This window comes from Panthera uncia (assembly GCF_023721935.1).
Source record: "Panthera uncia isolate 11264 chromosome A3 unlocalized genomic scaffold, Puncia_PCG_1.0 HiC_scaffold_11, whole genome shotgun sequence".
In the NCBI taxonomy this organism is placed as follows: Eukaryota; Metazoa; Chordata; class Mammalia; order Carnivora; family Felidae; genus Panthera; species Panthera uncia.
In genome coordinates this window covers 64680209-64700568 of record NW_026057578.1, presented here as the reverse complement: position 1 = coordinate 64700568, position 20360 = coordinate 64680209, and the positions used below count along the sequence as shown (strand labels likewise).

Genomic DNA, 20360 nt, shown 5'->3' with positions numbered 1-20360 from the left:
ATAGGGGTGCCTGGGTATCTCAGTCAGTTAAGCATCTGACTCTTGATTTTGGCTCAGGTCGTGATCTCAGGGCTGTGAGACTGAGCCCTGCAGGCTTCACACTGGGCATGGAGCCTGCTTAAGATTCTCTGTCTCCTTCTCCTTCTGTCCCTTCCCTGCTTGGCTATTATGCATGTGGGCTCTCTTTCTCATAAACAAACAAACAAACAAACAAACCAACAAACCATTTGCTTGCAGGTAACTAAATGTCTCTGAGTTACACTTTAACAGAGTCAGATGAAAAGACCTCGCAGCAGGACTGGACCACAATAACTTCAATTGATAAAATTCCCAGACTATTTAAAAAAAAGTATACTTAAATAATTAAAGACATCAGTAAGTGTCTTATGTTTTGGGATCCTATTTTAATGATATTTTTAAAATTCCGTTTTCCATGTATTCATTGCTAATATATGGAAATACCATTGATTATTTATCATATATTGACCTGTAACCTGGGGCCTTGCTAAATTCACTTAATTCTAGTGGCTTTTTTATAGATTGTTTAGGATTTTCAATGTGCATGATCACGTTGTCTGCAAACAAGGACTGTTTCACTTTTTCCTTTCCAATCTGTATGCCTTGGGTATCTTTTCCCACAGTGGCTTGGCACTCTAGTGTAATGGTGGATAGAGATTCAAAGGTGGACATCTTTGCTTTGTTCCTGATGTTAGGGGAAGAACACTCAGTCTTCCACTATAAAAACATTAACTGAGGGGTTTGAATAGATGCCCTTTATCAGATTGAGAGACTGTCCTTCTATTCTTAATTTATTGAAAGTTTTGTGTTGTTGTTGTTGTTGTTGTTGTTGTTGTTTATCATGAATGGGTATCGATTACCTTTTCCCCCTTCTTTTTAGATGATCATACAGTTTTTCTTATCATGTATTTATTTGTTTACTGAAGGAAAAGAACCGTGAACCTTAAACTTTATACACAGCCGAATTTTCATTTCAATGAGAGAGAGTAATAAAAATGCACTCAGGCATACAAGGTCTCAGATGTTTGCCACATAAAAATCCACAATTGAAAATGCCTTTAAAAGAAATATGCAAGTAAGAGAAACAAATCGAGGAAAACCTTTAAGAGATATGGGATGTCAGGGCAATCTACTATTTTGATAAATCTACTGCTGTTAAAAAAAAAAGTCTAAGATTGAAAATGTTGGGGCGCCTGGGTGGCTCAGTGGGTTAAGCATCCGACTTCAGCTCAGGTCATGATCTCACGGTTTGTGAGTTCGAGCTCCATGTCAGACTCTGTGCTGACAGCTCAGAGCCTGGAGCCTGCTTCGGATTCTGTGTCTCCCTCTTTCTCTGCTCCTCCCCCACTCTCACTCTGTCTCTCTCTCTCTGAAAAATAAATAAACATTAAAAAAATTGTTTTTGAAAAGTCTAAGATTGAAAATGTTTATCCAGAAGAACTAATGTCAGAAATTCCAAACACAAACAACATAATGGGGGAGGAGAGGAAATAAAGAGATATTAAGAAATGCTAATGTGTTTGACTTATTAGAGGGGAAAGTATATCTATTTAGAAGTTTAAGAGATCAACAGTTGTGGGATTTTTCACCAAAGTCGTGAGTTCTTTGATAATGGTCAGGGGTCATTAAATCTAGATGGACATCATTTCCACCACCCCCATGTACAGTATGCCTGAATTCAGAACATCCAATAGAAACCAAAATTCCACTGTGTTTCACTCTTATCAGAAATAAGAAGAGAAGGAGATATATGAAGTTTGTGTCTTGATAAAAGCAGCTTTTACTGGCATCAATAGTTTGAATTGCCCCTTTTGTGGTTATCTTGAGCTTTGTGTATCCTGGGACAATGCATCTTGGTAAGATGTAGGGCAGAGTTGTTTAAAGTTGGGTAGGGAGAAGGAGGGCACTTGTTAAGATGAGCACTGGGTGTTATATGTAAGTGATGAATCACTAAATAAAAAGTAAATACATAAATACATAATAAATAAAGTGGGGGAGGGAGAATGATTGCTAAAGGGGAGGCTGGAAAACAGAAGTGGCTTCATGTTCTAAGGCAAGTCCTTGTCAGGCAGGTCAGTTTTAGCAAAGAGTGCATCTAAAAAGGGAGGACCTGAAAGTAATCTCTAAAATTGCCTGAGCACCCCCTGGAATGTTTTTGCATGTACTCTCCGAGGTACTCATGCTCCTTGGGAACAGTGACGGGTCATTGTGAAGGAATGAGGAACGTGAAGAACATAAGATAGGCTGGCTGGCTCGTTCTGATGGCTTTCAGCCTAAAAGACCTTTTTAAAAAGTTAAAAAAAAAATCCCAAACCCAGAATTTTAAATTCTTAGCTCAAACCACAGTCAGAGCCTGTGGGAGTGTCTTTAAAAAGTCTCTTTTGTCTTAGAGCTCCTGAACATAAGCAGCTAAAATCCAGATACAGTGTCTGATACTGTGGGAACGCATATTACAACAGAGAAAGAACCCATATTACAACAGTCATGTCCCTTATGAGAAAGTTAAGGCAATGATTAAGAACATACGGGACCTTGGGAATTAGGGGAATCTAGGTGGATTTGAGTACCTAGGGAATCTGAGTACCTGGAATTCGTAAAAGTCACTGGTTTCAAATGTGAACTGAATTTATAAGGTGAGGTCACTGGGGGCTTATTGCCAGTGGAAGCAGCTTCTTTCTCCCTTCCATCCTCTGATCCCTTGCCGGTATCCTCTATTAGCTGAACCAGCAGGAAGGCGGCTGACAGGGGAGGCTAGGAAATGCTATTCACTGGGGCTAGCCCCCTTGTGATGCAAAACACAATAGTGGAAGAGTAAGGAATGGTTCTGAAGGCAGCTGTGCCCAGGACAGTCACCCCCTGTGCTTTCTGCATGGGCCACTAATGTCAGAAGTCCTGCCCTGGCTTCTTATTGTTGAGGAAGATGTACTTTGCATTCTTCTCTTCCCAGCCCCCAGCTCTCACCTGGTTTGCCTTGCTATCACACCCAGCCCCTTGGAGGGCTTGGGAATTTTTGTCTCCTTTCACTGAACCATGCTGGGGACTGAGAGACTCTTTAAGGATGCTCTTAGGACCTAGACATCACCCTCAGTATTGCTTCTCATTGTTCAGGGCCCATACTGGGCTCCCAGGGGCTTGCCATCTCCTGGAAAACACCTGGGGGAAGTAGGGACTCTGCCCCAGGCTCTTGTCAAACCCAACCCAAACCATGAGCCATTGAACCAGCTTGGGATCATCTTTAAAGGGATCCTGCCCAAAAGGATATCTGTTGGAGTGCTAGGGAAAACAGATAATGAGAGAGGACCAGCAGCTTTTTGAAAGGCGTCAAGGGAACCATAGTGAGGGCTTCAGATGAGAAGCCACACAAAAGCATTCTGAGTGAATCCATATCAAATGGAGAAAGTGGGGGAAGAACCAACTTACTATACATGTCAGGTAGGAACGTCCTTATCCCCCTACCACTTTCTAGTCCTTCACTCACTCAGCCCTGGTTTGGTCACAAATGGCAGCTAGCCCAAGAAGGAAAAGCTGGTGAATGAGAGAGAGAGGAATTGAATGTTTTATGAGACAACTTTATGTTCTAACTTTTTCTGGCCACATGCAAGAAAATGTTTAAGTTAAAATTCAAGAAACATATATTACCAATTGTATATAATCAAATAATAATGAAGACTGTACCATTATACCATCATAAATGAACAACTTCCAATTTCACCTAGACCTTCAACTCAGACCAGAAAGCCTCTGTTTTTCCTAGTCAGTCTGCTTTCCCAGTTACACCATAATGATTTCAAACTTTGACCCGCTCAGTCTCCCTGCCCCTCCTCCAACCACGGCTTTTTCAGAAAATAGCCATGCCTCCCAAATTTCAGGCTCGTCCCCATCTGGGCTTTGGATCCATTCTCTCCTGCCTCCTCAGTAACCTTACCCTTTCAATTTTTTCCACTCTGCTGGCTCTACAGTCTCATCTTTGCTGGCTTCTTTCCAAAAACGATGTAGACATGCACATGGCACTCCATCTTAACGACCACCCTTCCTGGATCCTGTGTCCTCTCTAGCTACTTTCCATTCCCTTCATAGCAGTGCTTGGAAGATTTGCCCATATTTGCTGTACCTGGTGCTTACCTACCAGGTGCTCATCATGCACTGCAATCTGGCTGCTGTCCAGCATTCCACACTAACTGCTTCCTGAGCCCTCGGTGACCTCACTTTGATCAATTCAGTATCACTTAGAAATGCAATTGACTGTCATAGAATAGCTTAAACAGGAGTTCTCCCCACATAACAGAATATTTGGAGGCAGGCAGCTCTTGTGCTGGTTCAGCAGCTCCAAAGCATGGGAGTAGCCTTTCTGAAATTCTCCCTGACTTGCCTTCATGGTTGAGGATTACTGCTGAGGTGGTACATCCCCACTTGGAGCTGGAAGATGGGGAAAGGTTGGTACCAGTCACTTAGATCTGTGATTAGAAATGCAGATTTCCCAAGTTCCCCCGTGTCTCATTGCCCAGAACTGTGTCATGTGGTCATGTAGCTGCAAAAAAGATGGAAAAGTGAGTGTTTAATGTTTTTTAGTCTTTATTATGGGGATAGACAAAAGCAAGAGGGTGGAAAATTGAAACTGGGCCACCACCCAGTCTAACTCACTGGAGTCAACATGGTGCAGCTCTTTGGTTACCTATAACCCCCACACACCCCTCTTTCCCATATACCATTTTGCATGGAATGTTCTCACTCCTCCATAAAGGAGGTAATCCTAAAATGTCAGCCAGCTCCTACAGACAGCATGGAGTCCAGGTACTCTGTGTACAGGCCCCTCTTCCAGGTCCAGATGGGGTTTCTTGTGGCCTTCCGACTTAAACTAAAGGTTAAAGTTCTCTGCAAAAATGAAAATGATAGTACCAAGTGTTGGGAGAATGGGGAAAAACAGAATGTCACATGCTCTTGCTGGTGTATCCATGGTCACAGCCACCTGGGAAAACTTTGGCAGTATATTGTAAAGCTGAATATCTGTGTTCCCTATAAGCCAGTGGTTCTATTCCCAGGTAAATACCTGATGGAGATGCAAACAGATGTGCAACAAAAGAAATGTTCTACAACATTCAATGCAGCATTGTTTACAATAGTTTCAAACTGGGAACTACCTAGATGTGCATAGAGAGTAGAATATCATACAGAAATGAGAATGGTCTAAAACTACACACACTGTAGGTGAATCTCAAAATAATGTTGAGTCAAAGAAGCCAGAGACAAAAGAGTGTGTATTGTGTGATTCCATTTATAGAAAATACAAAAACAGGTAAAATGTCTCTGTGCTATTAGAAGTCAGGATAGCAGTTACCTTTTGGGGAGAGAGTGGTACTTGGGAGGGAGCACAGGGGGGACTCCCAGGATGTTGGTAATGTTCTGTTTCTTGATATGGGTGATAGTTATATGGGTGTGTTCAATTTCTGAAAATTTATGGAGCTGTATGCTTTTCTATATGTGTACTTTCCTTTGTATATACTGTTGTGAAATAATAGAAAATACATGTAGTGGTCTCTACTGCTGGTTCCTGGCACAGAGCTCCTAAAACCTTCGTAATTTCCCAAGTGATAAGAACAGTAGGAACATCTTTTGTTCTAGTATTTGATCTTTGACCCTGATTCCTGACCCTGGTTTCTGACACAGGTCTTAAATCCCTTGGAATTTCCTGGGCGATAGGAGTGTCTTTTGTGGTAATGAGATGACTCCTGTTAGGGTCCTGGATGGCTTCCGAGTGGAGGTTGGTCATCAGAAAGACCAAGCCATGATTAGAAGCTTGGAACTTGCAGCCTGATTCCCCATCCTCCAGGAAAGAGAGAGGGACTGGAGATTGATCTAATAATCAGTCATGCTTATGTCAGGAAGGCTCCATAAAAATCCCAATAGCACAGGATTTGGAGAGCTTCTGGGTTGGTGAACACAACCATGTGTTGGGAGGGTGGTGCACCCCCACTCTGCAGGACCCCAAGCTCCTGCAATTGGGACCCTTCCAGACCTCATCCTCTGTATTTCCAAATTTGGCTATTTTCAACTGTGTCTTTTATTACGTAATAAACTGGCAGACCTCAGTAAGCATTTCCCTGAGTTCTGGGAGCTATTCTACCAAATGATCAAATCCAAGAAGGGGGTCATGGGAACCTCCAATTTTTAGCCAAGTCGGGCAGAAATTGTGGGTAACCTGGGCACCTACTACTTGTGATTGTCATCTGAAGGGGGGGGCAGTCTCATGGGATTGAGCCCTTAGACTACTAACTCCAGTTTGTGTCAGAATTGAATAGCATTGTAGTACACTCAGCTGGTGTTGCAGAGAATTGCTTGGTGTGGGGAGAAAATCCACACATCTGATGTCAGAGGCATTGTGTTTGTAAGTAAAGGACAATAGGAGTGTGTCTTTCGTCTATAGCTGTACAACAATAAAATGTATACAAACACTTTCAGTGCACAGTGTGAAGATACAATGAAACTTCCTTTTAGAAAAAAAAAAAGCATGCAAAGCATAATATACCCCCATAGTAAACCACATCCAATCCTGCTGGATATATATAGTAAGGGATCTCCTCTGTGGGAGTATGTTAAGTTTTTGACTGGGGAATCTACCAGCCCCTCACTTGTTCTGTGCCCTGGTTGTGTAGAATGCCAGTGTTTGTATCCCACTTCCTGTTGGAGGGGATTCAGGAGTCCAGGAATTGCCCTAAGTGTTAAACAGTAACAGACTGATGTTGACCAGGCTTCAGATTTTAAGGACATAAGTGATTCCCTCAATCATTTGTTAGGCTTCTGGTCAATTCCATGCATGAGTAATAACAATCGAATAACTTATCTACGGGGTCTTTAAATGGTTTTCTAATTAAAGATTTTAAAAATATTTTCCCATGGGGTGCCTGGGTGGCTTAGTCAGTTAAGGGTTCAACTCTTGATTTCAGCTCAGTTCGTGATCTCATGGTTCATGAGATCCAGCCCCCCATGGAGCCCTGCATCAGGCTCTGGGCTGACAGTGGAAAGCCTGCTTGGGATCTTCTCTCTCCCTCTGACCCTCCCTTGCTTGTGTGCTCTCTCTCTCTCAAAATAAATAAATAAACTTAAAAAAAATTTTCCAAATAGGTAACATTTTTCTTGATTAAAAAAATTACAAAAAGAAATAAATTAAGGTCTTATTGGGGCACCTAGGTGACTCAGTAGGTTAAGCACCCAACTTTGGCTCAGGTCATGATCTTGTGGTTTGTAAGTTTGAGCCCCAAACAGGCTCTGTGCTGACAGCTTGGAGCCTGGAGCCTGCTTTGGATTCTGTGTCTCCCTCTCTTTCTGCCCCTACCCCACTTGCGCTCTGTCTCTTTCTCTCAAAAATAATAATAGTAATAATAATTAAGGTCATATTCTCACCTCTGTTCTCTTTTGTTAGTTTCTTGTGTATACCTCGAGTGCTTAATTTTGCAAAACAAGCAAACCAAGTATCAGAATATTTAAGTCTTCTAGGGGCTGCTTTTTGTGTGCTCAATTACAGTTAAGGCAATTCAAAACAACAGTTGCAGGCAGAGATGCCACCTATAGTCCATTTTTGCTACCTTGGGCCTCAATCTTCTCTCCTGATAAAGCTGCCTCTTCCCTGCTTCCACTTGTGCTGGGTATACAAAGAAAATTATTTATTTCAAGCTAGTGAGACTCCAAGTTGTGGGACTAGGTCAGTTTAGGTTGTAAACTGCAGGTAAGGAATTCCGCCCTTACCAAGGCCTTATTTTTAATCTCTGCTTTCAAATCAGGTATCTCTAATCTAGATTTGTCACTCACTTGCTGAAAGCTACTAAAAAAAAAAAAAAAAAAAAAAAAAAAAAAGGCAACACCACTAATGTTTTATATTGATCCTGAGATTTCTCCTACAATACAACTTTGGTTGGTCCAGCAAGTGACAGCAATTTGACAGTTTCACTACTGCTTAACAAGTTGCTCACCAACTTTCCAATTTGGAATGGAGTCTTCACCACTGGCTATACCTTAACCTTCATATAGCTAATTCCACATTAGTGTCTGTTTTTAGTGTACTACTTCTGGTACCAAATTATTTGCCTGTTAAGAACTGGTTCAACTACAAGTTACAGCGCATTCACCTATAAATGGCTTAAATAAATGTGTGCTCTCATTCATGGACTAGAATGGGGGCAATAATGGGTGCAGGGAGGTCAGTTAGGAAGCTCTCACAGAAGTACAGGTAGCAGATGATGGTTTCATAAATACCAATTATACCTCAGTGGAGCTAGGGGAAAAACAAGAATATCTCCTAGAATTTTGGCTTGAAGAACTAAATGGATGGCAGTGATATTCACTAAAATGAACAAAACAGAGAGGTACATGCTTGGGGATGAAAATATTTGGGGAGACCAAGTTAAATTTGAGATGCCAGTTAGACATTCATCAAGTATGCACTTTTTTAGGGAATTAGGAATTATAGGGAGAGGTCATTGTTAGAGAAAATTTGGAGCCACCTGCTTATAAGTGGTACCTAAAATCATAGGACTAGATGAAATCACATAAGGAGTTGGGTAGATAAAGAGGAGACTCAGGATAGTACCCAGGGTACTTTGATATTTATAGGTTGAGCAGGAGATGAGAAGCCAGGGAAAAGAACTCAAGAAAGAATAGCCAGTGAGATAGGAGGGCTAAGAGTGCATGATGTCAGAAAATGAGAAGAAAGTGTTTCAACGTGGGAGTGGTTGACTATGTTAAATAGTACTGAGAGGGCAAGCAAAAACAGAACAGAGAAGGGACCACTGGATTTGCATGGAGATTGCAGTTTCAGCAGTATGGTGGGATAGAAACCAGAGGGCAAGCTTATATGATGATGGGAATGGTCTATTAGAGAGGGAGCAATTAGTAATTCTAGAGAAAGACATAGAGATTAAGATCCACAGAAAAAGTGGGAGCGTTGGTTAAATAGAATGAGAACACAAGACTATGTCTTATTTGTATTATCTAGTAGCTCCTAGCGCAGTGTCTAGTACATAGGAAGTACTCAAGAAATGTTATTGAATCAATGAATAAATGGGCAAATGTAAGAATGGGTGGATGACCGATGCAGTGCTGAAGAATGAACTAGATCAAAGTAACCCAAACTTCAGACTAAGGAAAGAAGGGGGTCTTGAACTAATAGGGTTTCTTCAGGGACTTTGGGATCCTGGGATTTTTCTCTGGGAGAGGATTAACAGATTTTAATCTCAGATGAAGATGGGAGAAGAAATGGGGTACTGTCAATGACAGTTACCTTGGCCACCTTTCAAGGCACTGATCTGCTAAAGCAGAGTGCAGGGAGGGTTCTGGGATCATCTCACTTAACCCCTTTCTTTCTTGCCCAGTGTCTCCCTTTCTGAATCCAGGCTCATATGAAAAATGATTATGTATATTTATGAACACAAATGGGAGAAGGGATTTAAAAAAATGACGGTCCCACACTCATTTACCCATCTGGTCAATAAATATTCATGGAATGATAGTATTGTATAGGGGGAAAGGTGTAAGAGCAGGATTATGTGGGGCTTATGGTTTCTTTTGTTTGTGGGTCTGTTTGGGTGGGGGGTGGGGGGAAGGGGGTTGAAGTGCTTTGTCTTCTATTGAGATAGAAGGTGATTTCACTAACTGCACAGGTAAGGTGGTTTTTGAACTGGGCTGCCCATGAAATCTTGATGGGACTCGTATACAATTGAATAGGTCTTGTAGCTTAAGCGGTTTGTGGACTGCAGTAAGTGGAGGCTGGAAGTAGGACAATCTTGGAATCGCAGGATCTCTAGCTGGCTCCAGCGTCTTCTAGGCATTTCATGAGAAGTGGAACTAGGATTCCCATGATCTTTCTTCCAAACCTACAGGTGGAGGAACCGAGGAACCTGTAAAGGTGGAGGCCGAATGGAAGCCAGCTGTAGGATCCTCCCCATCCCCATTAGCCATCCTATGTCCCACGCTGGACTACATTCCTAGCAAGCTGCCGGGTGAGAAGGCTCAAGTGGCCCAACCTAGGCTAGAGCCGACTGTCGCCCTCGGGAAGGCTGGCTGGCTGAGGAACTGCGCCTGCCAGGCCCTAGTTGGTCCCGGGCCCTTTACACGTGGAATCACCCTAGCGGTCCACACTGCGTCGCGCTGGGCAGGGGTGGGACTCTGTGGCGCCAATGGGCGGCCAGAGGGGAGCGCGCATGCGCACAGCGCGGCGGGGCGGGGAGGGCGAGGAAAAGCGTTGCAAGGACGGGGGCTGGCGAGGCTCATGCTGGGAGGCTTCGCGTCTGAGGAAAACTGCTTGGAAACTGGGTGCAGCGAGGGTGAGTGAACCCAGGAGGAGCCGAGGCCCGGGCTTCGTCCTCTAAGGTCTGTGACTCGACCCTGGAGAAGGAGGTCTTTGGGGCGGCACTCAGGCGTCCGCAGTGGGGCGGGATCCTGGCGCTTCTCTCAGGGGCTCGGGGCTTCCGGCTCAGGTTGGGAGGCGGGAGCGGCCTGAGTAGGGGTCTCGGCCTCTGCGCTGCCTCGGGAAGCTTAGCCGGCGGCCGGGAGCACAGCCACTCTCCTGGAACAGAGGCGGCCGGGGGCTTTGAAGCCAGATGGGCCCGGCTGGGGGCGTTACTCTCGTCTACCGCCGGTACCTTGTGTCCCAGAGGGGGTCACAACAAACAGGTCCTGTCTGGCCAAGCGAGTGGGAGGATGGGGGAAGCCCACTTCCTCTTGAATCCCCTGCCTGGGCATGGCACCGCCATGCACCCGGTGCCCAAGCCAGAAACCTGGGCGTCACTCTAACCGCCCCCCCACCCCCATCCCCGCCCCGGCTCGGCACTCCTTCACCCACCCAATCGAATCTATCACAGGTCTCTTAGATACTTCCCACTTCGCCCCTGATCCATGGCCTGTCTGCTGCAGCTAGTTCAGGCCACCGTCATTTCACCCCTGCACTACATCAGTAACATCTTGACTGGTCTTTTGATCCTTTGTAGTTTGTTTTGTACTGGAAAGCCAGAGTGATAATCTTAAAACACAGACCTGTTAATGTCACCAGATCCCTTCCCCCATTCCCCTTCTGTCCTTAGTGGATTTTCATTGTTCTTTCGAGCTCTTGAACATAGCTTATACAGGCCCTTCATGACCTGTTCTGTTTTTACCTTACTCTAGTTCTCTTCCCCACTCTGTTCCAATGGTTTAGGGCCCCTGGCCAAACAACCCTCCTTATCAAATGGGCCTGCTTATCCCAGAGTAGCAGATTTCAGTTCCCTGCCAGCCTGCAGAATTATTTAGACAAGCTAACCATATGCTTCCATCCAGTTCTACCTCTCTGTGTCTTCGACCCTCTTGAACCTTTTGTAGTTCCTGGGTTGGACCAAGTCTCTTACAGGCTTAGGTGTTGGTTACATTGTTTTCTCTCTGCCTGATGTACTATACTTTAGTTGAAAAAAATCCTTTTCTCCCTCATGTGTTACTCCAGGTGTGGGTTAGGGTTTCAGCGGTACTCCATAGGGGTCTATTTATTAGTCTCTCTTTTCCACCAGGCTGGAATCAGTGTGACAGGCACCTGTCTGGGCCACAGTCCTATCCTCAGTACCTTGTGTGGCACCAGGCTGTTAGTAAGGAGTGTGTTGGTTAAATGCATAATGAAGCCTGGCCGCTTCTCGGGCTCCTCAAATAAACATATGGATCAAGTTATTAAATGTTCTGCTTTTCAGAACCAATTCTCAATCTCCAACCCATGTAGCAGTTTCTTTGGCCTAGGAACCTGGCTGTATTCTTGCCTTCAGTCCAGGACCATAGCAGTGGTAAATGGGAAGTACCGTTCAGAGTTTTTCTCTGGCATTGACTTTGGGTACAGGATGTCTGGATATTAGTGAGTGTGGCTGCTTTTGAGTTTGAATTTTTTTTTTTTTAATGAAAGAACTTTTTTTTAATATTTACTTATTTCAGAGAGAGAAAGAGCGCAAGAGCAAGCATACGCCTGCATGAGTGGGGGAGGGGCAGAGAGAGGGAGACACAGAATCCAAAGCAGGCTCCAGGCTCTGAGCTGTCGGCACAGAGCCCGATGTGGGGCTCAAACCCGTGAACTGCGAGATTATGACCTCAGCCGAAGTAAGACAGTCAACCGACTGAGCCACCCAGGCACCCCTGAGTTTGAATTCTTAACTGAGGGCCCCTGGCAGGAGAGAAAACCTGCTAACAGCTGCTGTAATCTTTATAGGAGGAAGGCTGGCTCCAAACTCTTAACATGCTGATAGGGCTAATGACACAATGGGAGGAGAGGGTGGACCAAGCTGGCCAGGCAGGCCCTGGTGGGAGAGCTCCAAAGGGGTTATTTTTCCAGCTTAGGCCAGATCTTCTGTGATAGGGAATAGCATATCTAGGTGCCAAAACCCACTGCCCTGAATCAGACCTGAGGATGTGCTGTTCTCCAGTCAGCTTAGCACTTTGTGATTGGTAGAGTAAGGGAGAGACTGAGATGACAGTGTCCTGGCCCTCACAGAGGGAGGGAAAAGAACAATATGTGACTATATGTTGTGAGAGGCTGCAGACTGAAGTCAGAGGAGAGAAAGATTGGTGTGGCTGGAAGAATCCTGAGATGACATTTGAACTGGGCCTGGAAGGAAGAGGGCAGACAGGTTAATGGAACATTAACCTTTGCTGGAGCATTAACCTTTACTGGAGCAAAGGCTCTGAGCCTGGAAGAGGCTGCTGGGGCGGTGAGGGGAGCCCTGTTACACTGAGACTGGCTACTGAGCCTGGTCTGGTACTTCCCTCCCAGGACTGAGGCTTCTCCTTGTCAAGGATGTCTGAAAGCAGGGGTTGGGTTCTGAAATCTCTTTCAGAAGTCTCTCCTTTGGATTTTTTTCGAGTCTGGCCTCTATAATTTATCAAAAAAGGCAGTGAGCTTGGGAACTGCTGGGGTTTATCTAACAGCCTGTTTGCTCATGGCCTTGAACTAAATCATTGGAGTATGGGTGATGCAACATGTTCTTCAGGCAAAGGGGATTGCTTATGTTTCTTTTTGAATGTGACAGTTTAATTTGTTAGGTGGCAGATTCTCTGTTCTCGCTGTAGCACTTGAGGGAAAGTTTCTCCTCAGTGTTTGGTAGATTGATTGGACTTGTGTTATGTTCTGTTAGAAACCTGCTGCAACAAACCAAAGTGGGACATGTCCACAACAACTGATTCTTGACCTTTATTCTGCCTCCCTTGAGAGAATGTGGACCCATAGTTACTGTATTACCTATCCCTTGGTTTCTTTTTGGTGTTATTTAAATAGAACCTATTTCTCCTCCACACACATACACAATTTGATACTAAGCTTCCAACCACATAGTTATAAGAAATTATGCCATGGGTTCATTGATCACTCGACTATATGATAGATATCTCCAAAAAAAAATTTTATGCTCAGTTACACTGACATCAAAACTCGGCAGTGTATCTGTGAAGATGGGAATCCCTCCCCCCACTGCCCACTAAGGACTGTGGCACACAGGCTGAAACCATCAGCCCCTGTGCCAGGCGCTGTGCCTGCTGCTGGGAATGTGGTTCCCTCCCTGCCCTCATAGAGCTCAGTCCAGCAGGGAGCACTTACAAGTAATCAGGCAGTTTTCAAGGTCTCATTCACATCTGTTGTCAGACTGGACCCTTCTGAAGGGAGGCACTCAGGAGTGAATGGGAAGAACGCCTAAGCCAGACTCAGATTTGAAGAAGGCTTGCTGGAGAAAGGGATGTCTACTGTGCCTGAGTCTAAGAGGCTTGGAAGGAACCGGCTTCCCTCTCTGATCTCTCCTGTCTCAGAACTCTAAGATACGTGGTTAGACCAAGCTGTTCTGCTCTGGCCTGGGCAGTCACTGCTGGGAGTAACTTGAGACCTTGTTTTCGGGTACCAGATACAGTGGCAGTGGTCTTGTCAGGGTCTGGACACTTTTATTTGGTAAAACTGGAAATGTAGTTTCTGGTCCTGAATTATTTTCTATGGATGAGAATTAAATGGAAGCCCCCCCCCCCTTTTTAAATTCCATTCATACATATTTGAGCAAAATTATGGGGTAAGTCACATTAAATACACATTTATAAAGAAAAACATATTTATAGTAGGAACATTAGACCTTAGGAATCCTTAGAATCCTTAGTAGGAACTGAGAAAAGTGAAAAGAAGAAAAATCCAAATCACACCTCCTATTTCAGAAAATAATCTTTTAACCATTTTTAGCCATTGTTCTATGTATGAAATATACATACACTTTTTTTTACAAAATTATTTTTCACAGACTTTTGCAGTCTGTTCTTTTTCATTAAATATTAAAAATCATTTCTTACTGTTAAGTATGATGTTGCATTATGATGTCCCTGTACAGTTGTAAGATTAGATGCTGCGTTTTGGCCCCCTGGAAGTTACACCCCAGTGACTGTTGTTCCCTTGAGGAAGGAACTGTTGAAGGGGTTACCACTGATAGGCAAAATGGGTTTGGGAAATTTTCCTGAACGTCATGGGGATGGTATTCTCCTGGAGTCCCACCTTTTGGGATGGGTGAGAGGGCTGCCACACAGCTCCTTGCCAGCCCCAGGTACAGAAGCTTTGGAGTGAGCTGTGTGTGTGATGGATGCAAGGAATGACCAGTACCCTAAAGCTTTCTCTTTACTGCTGTTGGTTTGGTCTTGTGGCTACCGTTGGCCCATTAGAAATCACTGGCCTTTGTTATCAGCAGAATTTGTGCTGCCTTTTGGGAGATGGATATGTAGTCCTTGTGTTGGTATGGAGGACCAACATGGTCCTAGCGTAGCATGCAAAGCCATATCCCATAGAGCGTGGTCAACCTCTGTGCCCCATTGTCCACCATTCTGCCTGCTTCATATCCTCTAGGCTCCCCCTGACTTCACCACTTGGAGTTTCTTTCCCACTTGTCTGACCTTCTGCTCTGCTCACAGCATTGCCTTAGTTGGTATGGCAGTCCTTCACCTTTTTGAGATCGGTCTATAAGCCCCCGGAAGGACTGGGATTTTGAATTTCACAAATCGTAGAGGCCTGCTTGAGCCTTGGTGGGGAATCCTGGGAATGAAGCACTCCTGCCCTCAGGAACTTACTGTGTAGCTGACTGTATCTTATTGACCATAGTTGCAGGTCTAGCCAAACTCCGGGAGTACTTAATGGAATCCTAACGTCTGTGTAACTCTCCTTTGTGCTGCTCTTTCACAGTGGTTGGGTTACCTGTCACAGTCCTGGGAGATGGATGAGGCAGGGGTTAATGTCCTCTTTCCCGTGTCCCCTACTGCAGGCCTTGATCTGACCTGCCTCATCGCTTCCCTCAACTGCCACATTCCTAGCTCTGGTCTTGCTCCACCAAATACCTTGCCCCCATTGTGCTGCTGGATGAGCCACTCTGAAACCAAGCTCTGATCTCATCTCCCATTCACAAATCCTCAGTGGCTCCCCATCTGTTCTCCAGAAACTTCAGCCTCCTTAGCCTAGCATGCAAAGCCATATCCCATAGAGCCTGGTCAACCTCTGTGCCCCATTGTCCACCATTCTGCCTGCTTCATATCCTCTAGGCTCCCCCTGACTACACCACTTGGAGTTTCTTTCCCACTTGTCTGACCTTCTGCTCTGCTCACAGCATTGCCTTAGTCCTTCAGTCCCTGCACGTCCACAGCAAACTGTGGCCCCAGCCTTCACTGATCTTCCTTCACCCAGAGGAAATTTGTTCCTCTGAACTCTCAGTTTTTTATTTTTCTTTAGGACACCTCGCTTTCTGCCTTTTTAGCGCTCTCCATAGGAAGTATTTCACCAGACGGTAAGCTTCTTGTAGGCAGGAGTAATCTTCAGATCCCTTTAACCTCTCATTGAGTTGTTTGGCATTCTGAAGGAGCTTCAGGAAATGTCGTGTAGCCCTCCCACCCGCTCTTTGAGTGATGGGGACTTGGAGTGCCCAAGGTCATCCCACACTGTAGTGGCAGAGCTGGCCTTAGGCCCAGTTGGACATGTTCTCTTCCCCACCCTCGTTCCTTTCACTGAGTTCCTTCTCCAGGAGCAGCACACTGTCACGTTTTGAAAGAAACTTAGCTCTGGTGTTTTCACCTGCACCTTCTATGTTCCCCACCTCCCAGGTGCCGGCGACCATGAGATCTCTGCGGCTGCTCAGAACCCCCTTCCTGTGTGGTCTGCTCTGGGCCTTCTGTGCTCCAGGTGCCAGGGCTGAGGAGCCTGGGGCCAGCTTCTCCCATCCTGGCAGCGTGGGCCTGGATAAGAATACAGTGCACGACCAAGAGTACGTATCCAGCCAGGGCTGGGGTCCTAGAGCCTCCCCCCTGCAGCTGCAGTCGGTAGCCACCCTTCTACTGTTTGTACAACTTCTTGACGTTTTTCAAGAGTGATTATTTATTCCTTATAGCCACCTGTAAATCAGGCAGTCTTTTTCCATCATCATTTCATAGATGGAGGATCTTGATGCCCAGATGAGATAAATGACTTGCCTGAATTCATCCTGTCTCTCTTTCACCACAGACAGACATACAGACAACCCCTCTGCATTCATGCTCATGCGTGCGTGCACACATGCACACACACACACACACACACACACACACACACACATTCTCACACATGTGTATACAGTAGTGGTGACAGAATCCAGGATAAAACTAAGGTTTCTGGACTGACTAGAGCTTTTCCTTTTTTTACTGTCACATTCTAACACTGAATTATTTGTTGCAACTTTTGTCCTGGGCCAGTTAGGCTCACACATAATTTGTTTTCCTTGAATTGGTTCAAAAAACTGTGTTTAATTGCTAGTCTCCCATGATGTTATAACAGCATTCTAATAATAAAGAGGAAAACACCCATAATCTTGCCAGCTTAGCAGGTGAACTGTTTGACTTTTCCCTGCCCCTTTCATGGCCTTGCCTGTATCTATCATCCTTGAGTGTGCTTTGCCACGCTTTCTGTTTTTCTGGAATGAGTGAACCTTAAGATCTTGAACTTTTCAGTTCTTAACGTTTTGGTGTGATCCCGGGGTTGCTGCCAAGTGGTCTGAGTCTGACTGTCGGTTTTTAGGCATATCATGGAGCATCTAGAAGGTGTCATCAACAAACCAGAGGCGGAGATGTCCCCACAAGAACTGCAGCTCCATTATTTCAAAATGCATGATTATGATGGCAATAATTTGCTTGATGGCCTGGAGCTGTCCACAGCCATCACTCACGTCCATAAGGAGGTAGGTCTGCGGTAGCTCAGTGGGCAGCATCTCAGAAAGTGCTCTCCGCCCCCCCCCCCCCCCCCCGCAAAGGTTCAGTCTTCAGTCTTGATGACCTGTGCTGTCCTTATACAACTGTATTGCTGTGTCTTCTTTGTCTGCTCATCGCTCCGTTCTGCCTCTTTTCCTATTCGGAGGCGCTTCTCACACAGGGTGACCTACTGAGGCAGAATCTCCAGGGACTCCTACTGCACACCAGAGCTTGAGAACCAGCACCTGAAGGACAGACCACATCAAAATGCGGAGCAGGGGAGAAGCTGTTTTATTTAAGGGTGGCAAACCAAGGGATCAAGGGACTCAGTAATAATTGAGGACTTGTGTGATACTACTCAGTGCTCCGTATGAAGCGGTTTACAGAGCATTTAGTCTTTGCAGCAGCCTGGGAGTGGCCTGGGCAGGCACTGTTATTACCCCCATGTTAGAGGTGAGGGAACTGAAATCCAGATGTGTCCAGGTCTAGTGTCTGTTCTGCCCTGCCACACTTCAGTCTATAATGTGGAGAGGAGGACAGGCAGAGCTGGTGGTGCGAGCGTGCTCCTGGTGGCTAGCAGGAGAGCAGATTCGGGTTTGCTTTGAAGGTGGTGGGGAGCGCTAACAATGGCTTTGTACAGAAGAGTGGCAGTGTCGCGGGAAGGTCCTTTGCCGTGGGAGGCAGACTGATGGACGCGGGGAGAGCTTGGCATCAGGGAGAGGACCTGGGATTCAGCAGTCCCAGAAGGCGAGGCTGGTGGTAGCGACAGGAGAGCAAAGGGTACATGTGGGAGAGGTGGCAAAGGAAGAATTGGCAGAATGTGAACAGCATTAGCATAGCACTCAGCACAGTGAGCCCTGCTGCAGCTCCCTCCGGAGCAGGGGAAACACCTCTGTCTCAAAGACTGTAACATGGTCTCCTGGTTGGCAGTGCCTTCCTCTTGTTCTGACCCCAGGACTCTGTCCAGTGCAGACCGTTTGCACTTTACAAGGGCACACTGCACCCAGAGCTGACCCTCGAGAGAGCACGAGCTCTCAGCTTTTCTCTAGAATGGGTTTGTGGGAATTATGAACCGCATAATTCTGTGTAAGCCAGACCTAGCTTTCTCCAGTGACCATGTGTTACTTCTGTAATTAGAAAAGAGGGAAAAGTAATTTTTAAAACAAATAAGCAAGGACCTGCTTTGATTGCATTTTTCTTTTTCACTGGCAAATATAATTTCTAAATTGGATTTTTATGAATTGACTGTATATCTGATATATGGTTTGTAGATTCCTAGAAGTAGCCACATACTACATGGAAAGAGTTTTTGGACACACGAACATGGACATTTTAGACCTTAGCTAAGCACTTCCAGTAAAACGTGCGACTCATCGTTGTCTAATTTGTATTTTGTAGGAAGCGAATGAACAGGCACCACCAATGAGTGAAGCCGAACTGATTAATCTAATAGATGGTGTTTTGAGAGACGATGACAAAAACAATGATGGATACATTGACTATGCGGAATTTGCAAAATCACTGCAGTAGACGTTGTTTGGCCATCTAGTTGTATGCGAATGTGACCCGTCATAATGTGATTAAACACTTTCGGTAATGCGAAATAACTCCTTTCCAACTGCAACAGTATTTTGGTAAAAACCTATAGCGATTTGTTACCCTGGGGTGAGAAAGAGAAATCAAGAGAAATAGAAGAGAAGCAGGACATAGTTGTAGTCCCCAAGTACTGTTAAATCTCTTACTGGACAAGGGCTTGATTAAAGAATCCTTTCAAGAATATTGGACAGCTGGAGTGTGGTACTCAGGAACTTGACTGTAGGATGCTGCTGGTCTCTTGGTTTGCATTCATGCTACCGGAAAAGTAAGAGAAGCTTTGCCAACTAGACACACTTTTCAGTGACAGTGAGGGAATGGCGTAAATGCCAAATGTTTTCCTGGTGGATTCTGTCTCTTTAGGTAAAGGTGGTCAGTATTCCACAAAGTTCCCCTGGCCCGAATGATGGCTTGCCCCCACCCTGGGCAAGTGAGTATTAGACTATCACAAGGCATAAGAAGGATGCCAGATACTGAATTCAGCTAGCCATAGAGTCTAAGATACTGTGTCTTCTGGCACTTTGGGAATGATACCCAACTGACCTAAGTGATTAGCATTTTTTCGTTTTTCAGTATTTTGTAAAACTACTGCCACATCCTTTCTTTTATGTCTTCTTTGTCTTAGGAGAGACTTTGAATTTAAAGTGTTCTTTATTCTAATCATTAGCAAATGTTTTAGCTTTCTTAATATTTGTATTTAACTCTTATTTCTAGGGTTTGTTTTTGCTGCTTAGAAACTATTAGGAACGCAAGGACTTTATCCCTCCTGCTTGGCACAGTGGGGTAAAGCTACTAGCTGGTCTTGCCTAAGTGAGGAGAGAGAAGATCACCCAGCACCCATTTTGCTGCAAGCTATATTTAGAAGGCATGGTGTTTAAATGACCTCTTCTAGTTTAAATATGTGAATTCTTTCAGATCAGGAAAGATTAAAAAAAGAAGCCTAAAAACTCTTAATTAAGAGTGCGGATCTCAGTAACAGTTGAAAATGAGAAGTAGCAGCAGATTGTGATTTGGTCTATTGGATGTGGTGGACTTGCTGTGGTAAAAAACCTGAAATGATGGCTGAAAGGGGAAAAAACTGCCTAAGATTTGCTGTAAGACGCATAGAGACTTATTTTCTTTATTGAAGTATTCTTATAAGAAAACGTATGTATTTGTAAAAAATGGTTTCCTGTGTCAAGTATTTGTGCAATCAGAGCTGAATTGTAAACTATTCTTGTAATATCTAGTTATTTTGAAAGATTTATATATTGAATCCTGGGTATATGACCAATAAAGCTGATGAAACAAAATGAAGAGCAGTTGATTTTTGTCCAATAGGGGTCTTCTCCTCCCACGTGAAGGTTTTGTTTATTTAGGACAGATGTTTCCATGTGCCTGCTCCATCACAGGTCCTATGACCCTCCCTGGCTGTGCCCTGTTCTTTTGGCAGGGGTAGACTCCCAGTAATCAGTCACTTTCTGCTTTGATGCATTTCTTCTTCTGAGTGAAATCACTTTTTGGACCTTTCTTCTCTGGCCACGTTCAGATTATGA

At 44.8% G+C, this 20360-nt stretch overlaps 1 protein-coding gene across 4 annotated transcripts in view; it reads left to right on the top strand.

Moving 5' to 3' along the window:
• MCFD2 (multiple coagulation factor deficiency 2, ER cargo receptor complex subunit) overlaps nucleotides 1-20117 on the top strand; it is a 40446-nt gene extending 20329 nt beyond the window's left edge. Inside the window, exons 1-5 of one of the 4 annotated variants that reach the window (XR_007461965.1) lie at nucleotides 10170-10331; nucleotides 16117-16277; nucleotides 17063-17222; nucleotides 18631-18825; nucleotides 19540-20117. Coding sequence is in view for 3 of the 4 variants with exons in the window: in XM_049650237.1 (XP_049506194.1) it covers nucleotides 10185-10331; nucleotides 16117-16277; nucleotides 17063-17222; nucleotides 18631-18762 (600 nt within the window). In the remaining variant the exon portion in view is untranslated. Of the gene's footprint in view, nucleotides 1-10169; nucleotides 10378-16116; nucleotides 16278-17062; nucleotides 17223-18630 lie in introns of those variants that run through there. The other 3 variants (XM_049650237.1, XM_049650238.1, XM_049650239.1) reach the window with 3 other exon arrangements.
• Nucleotides 20118-20360: the final 243 nt, after the last annotated feature.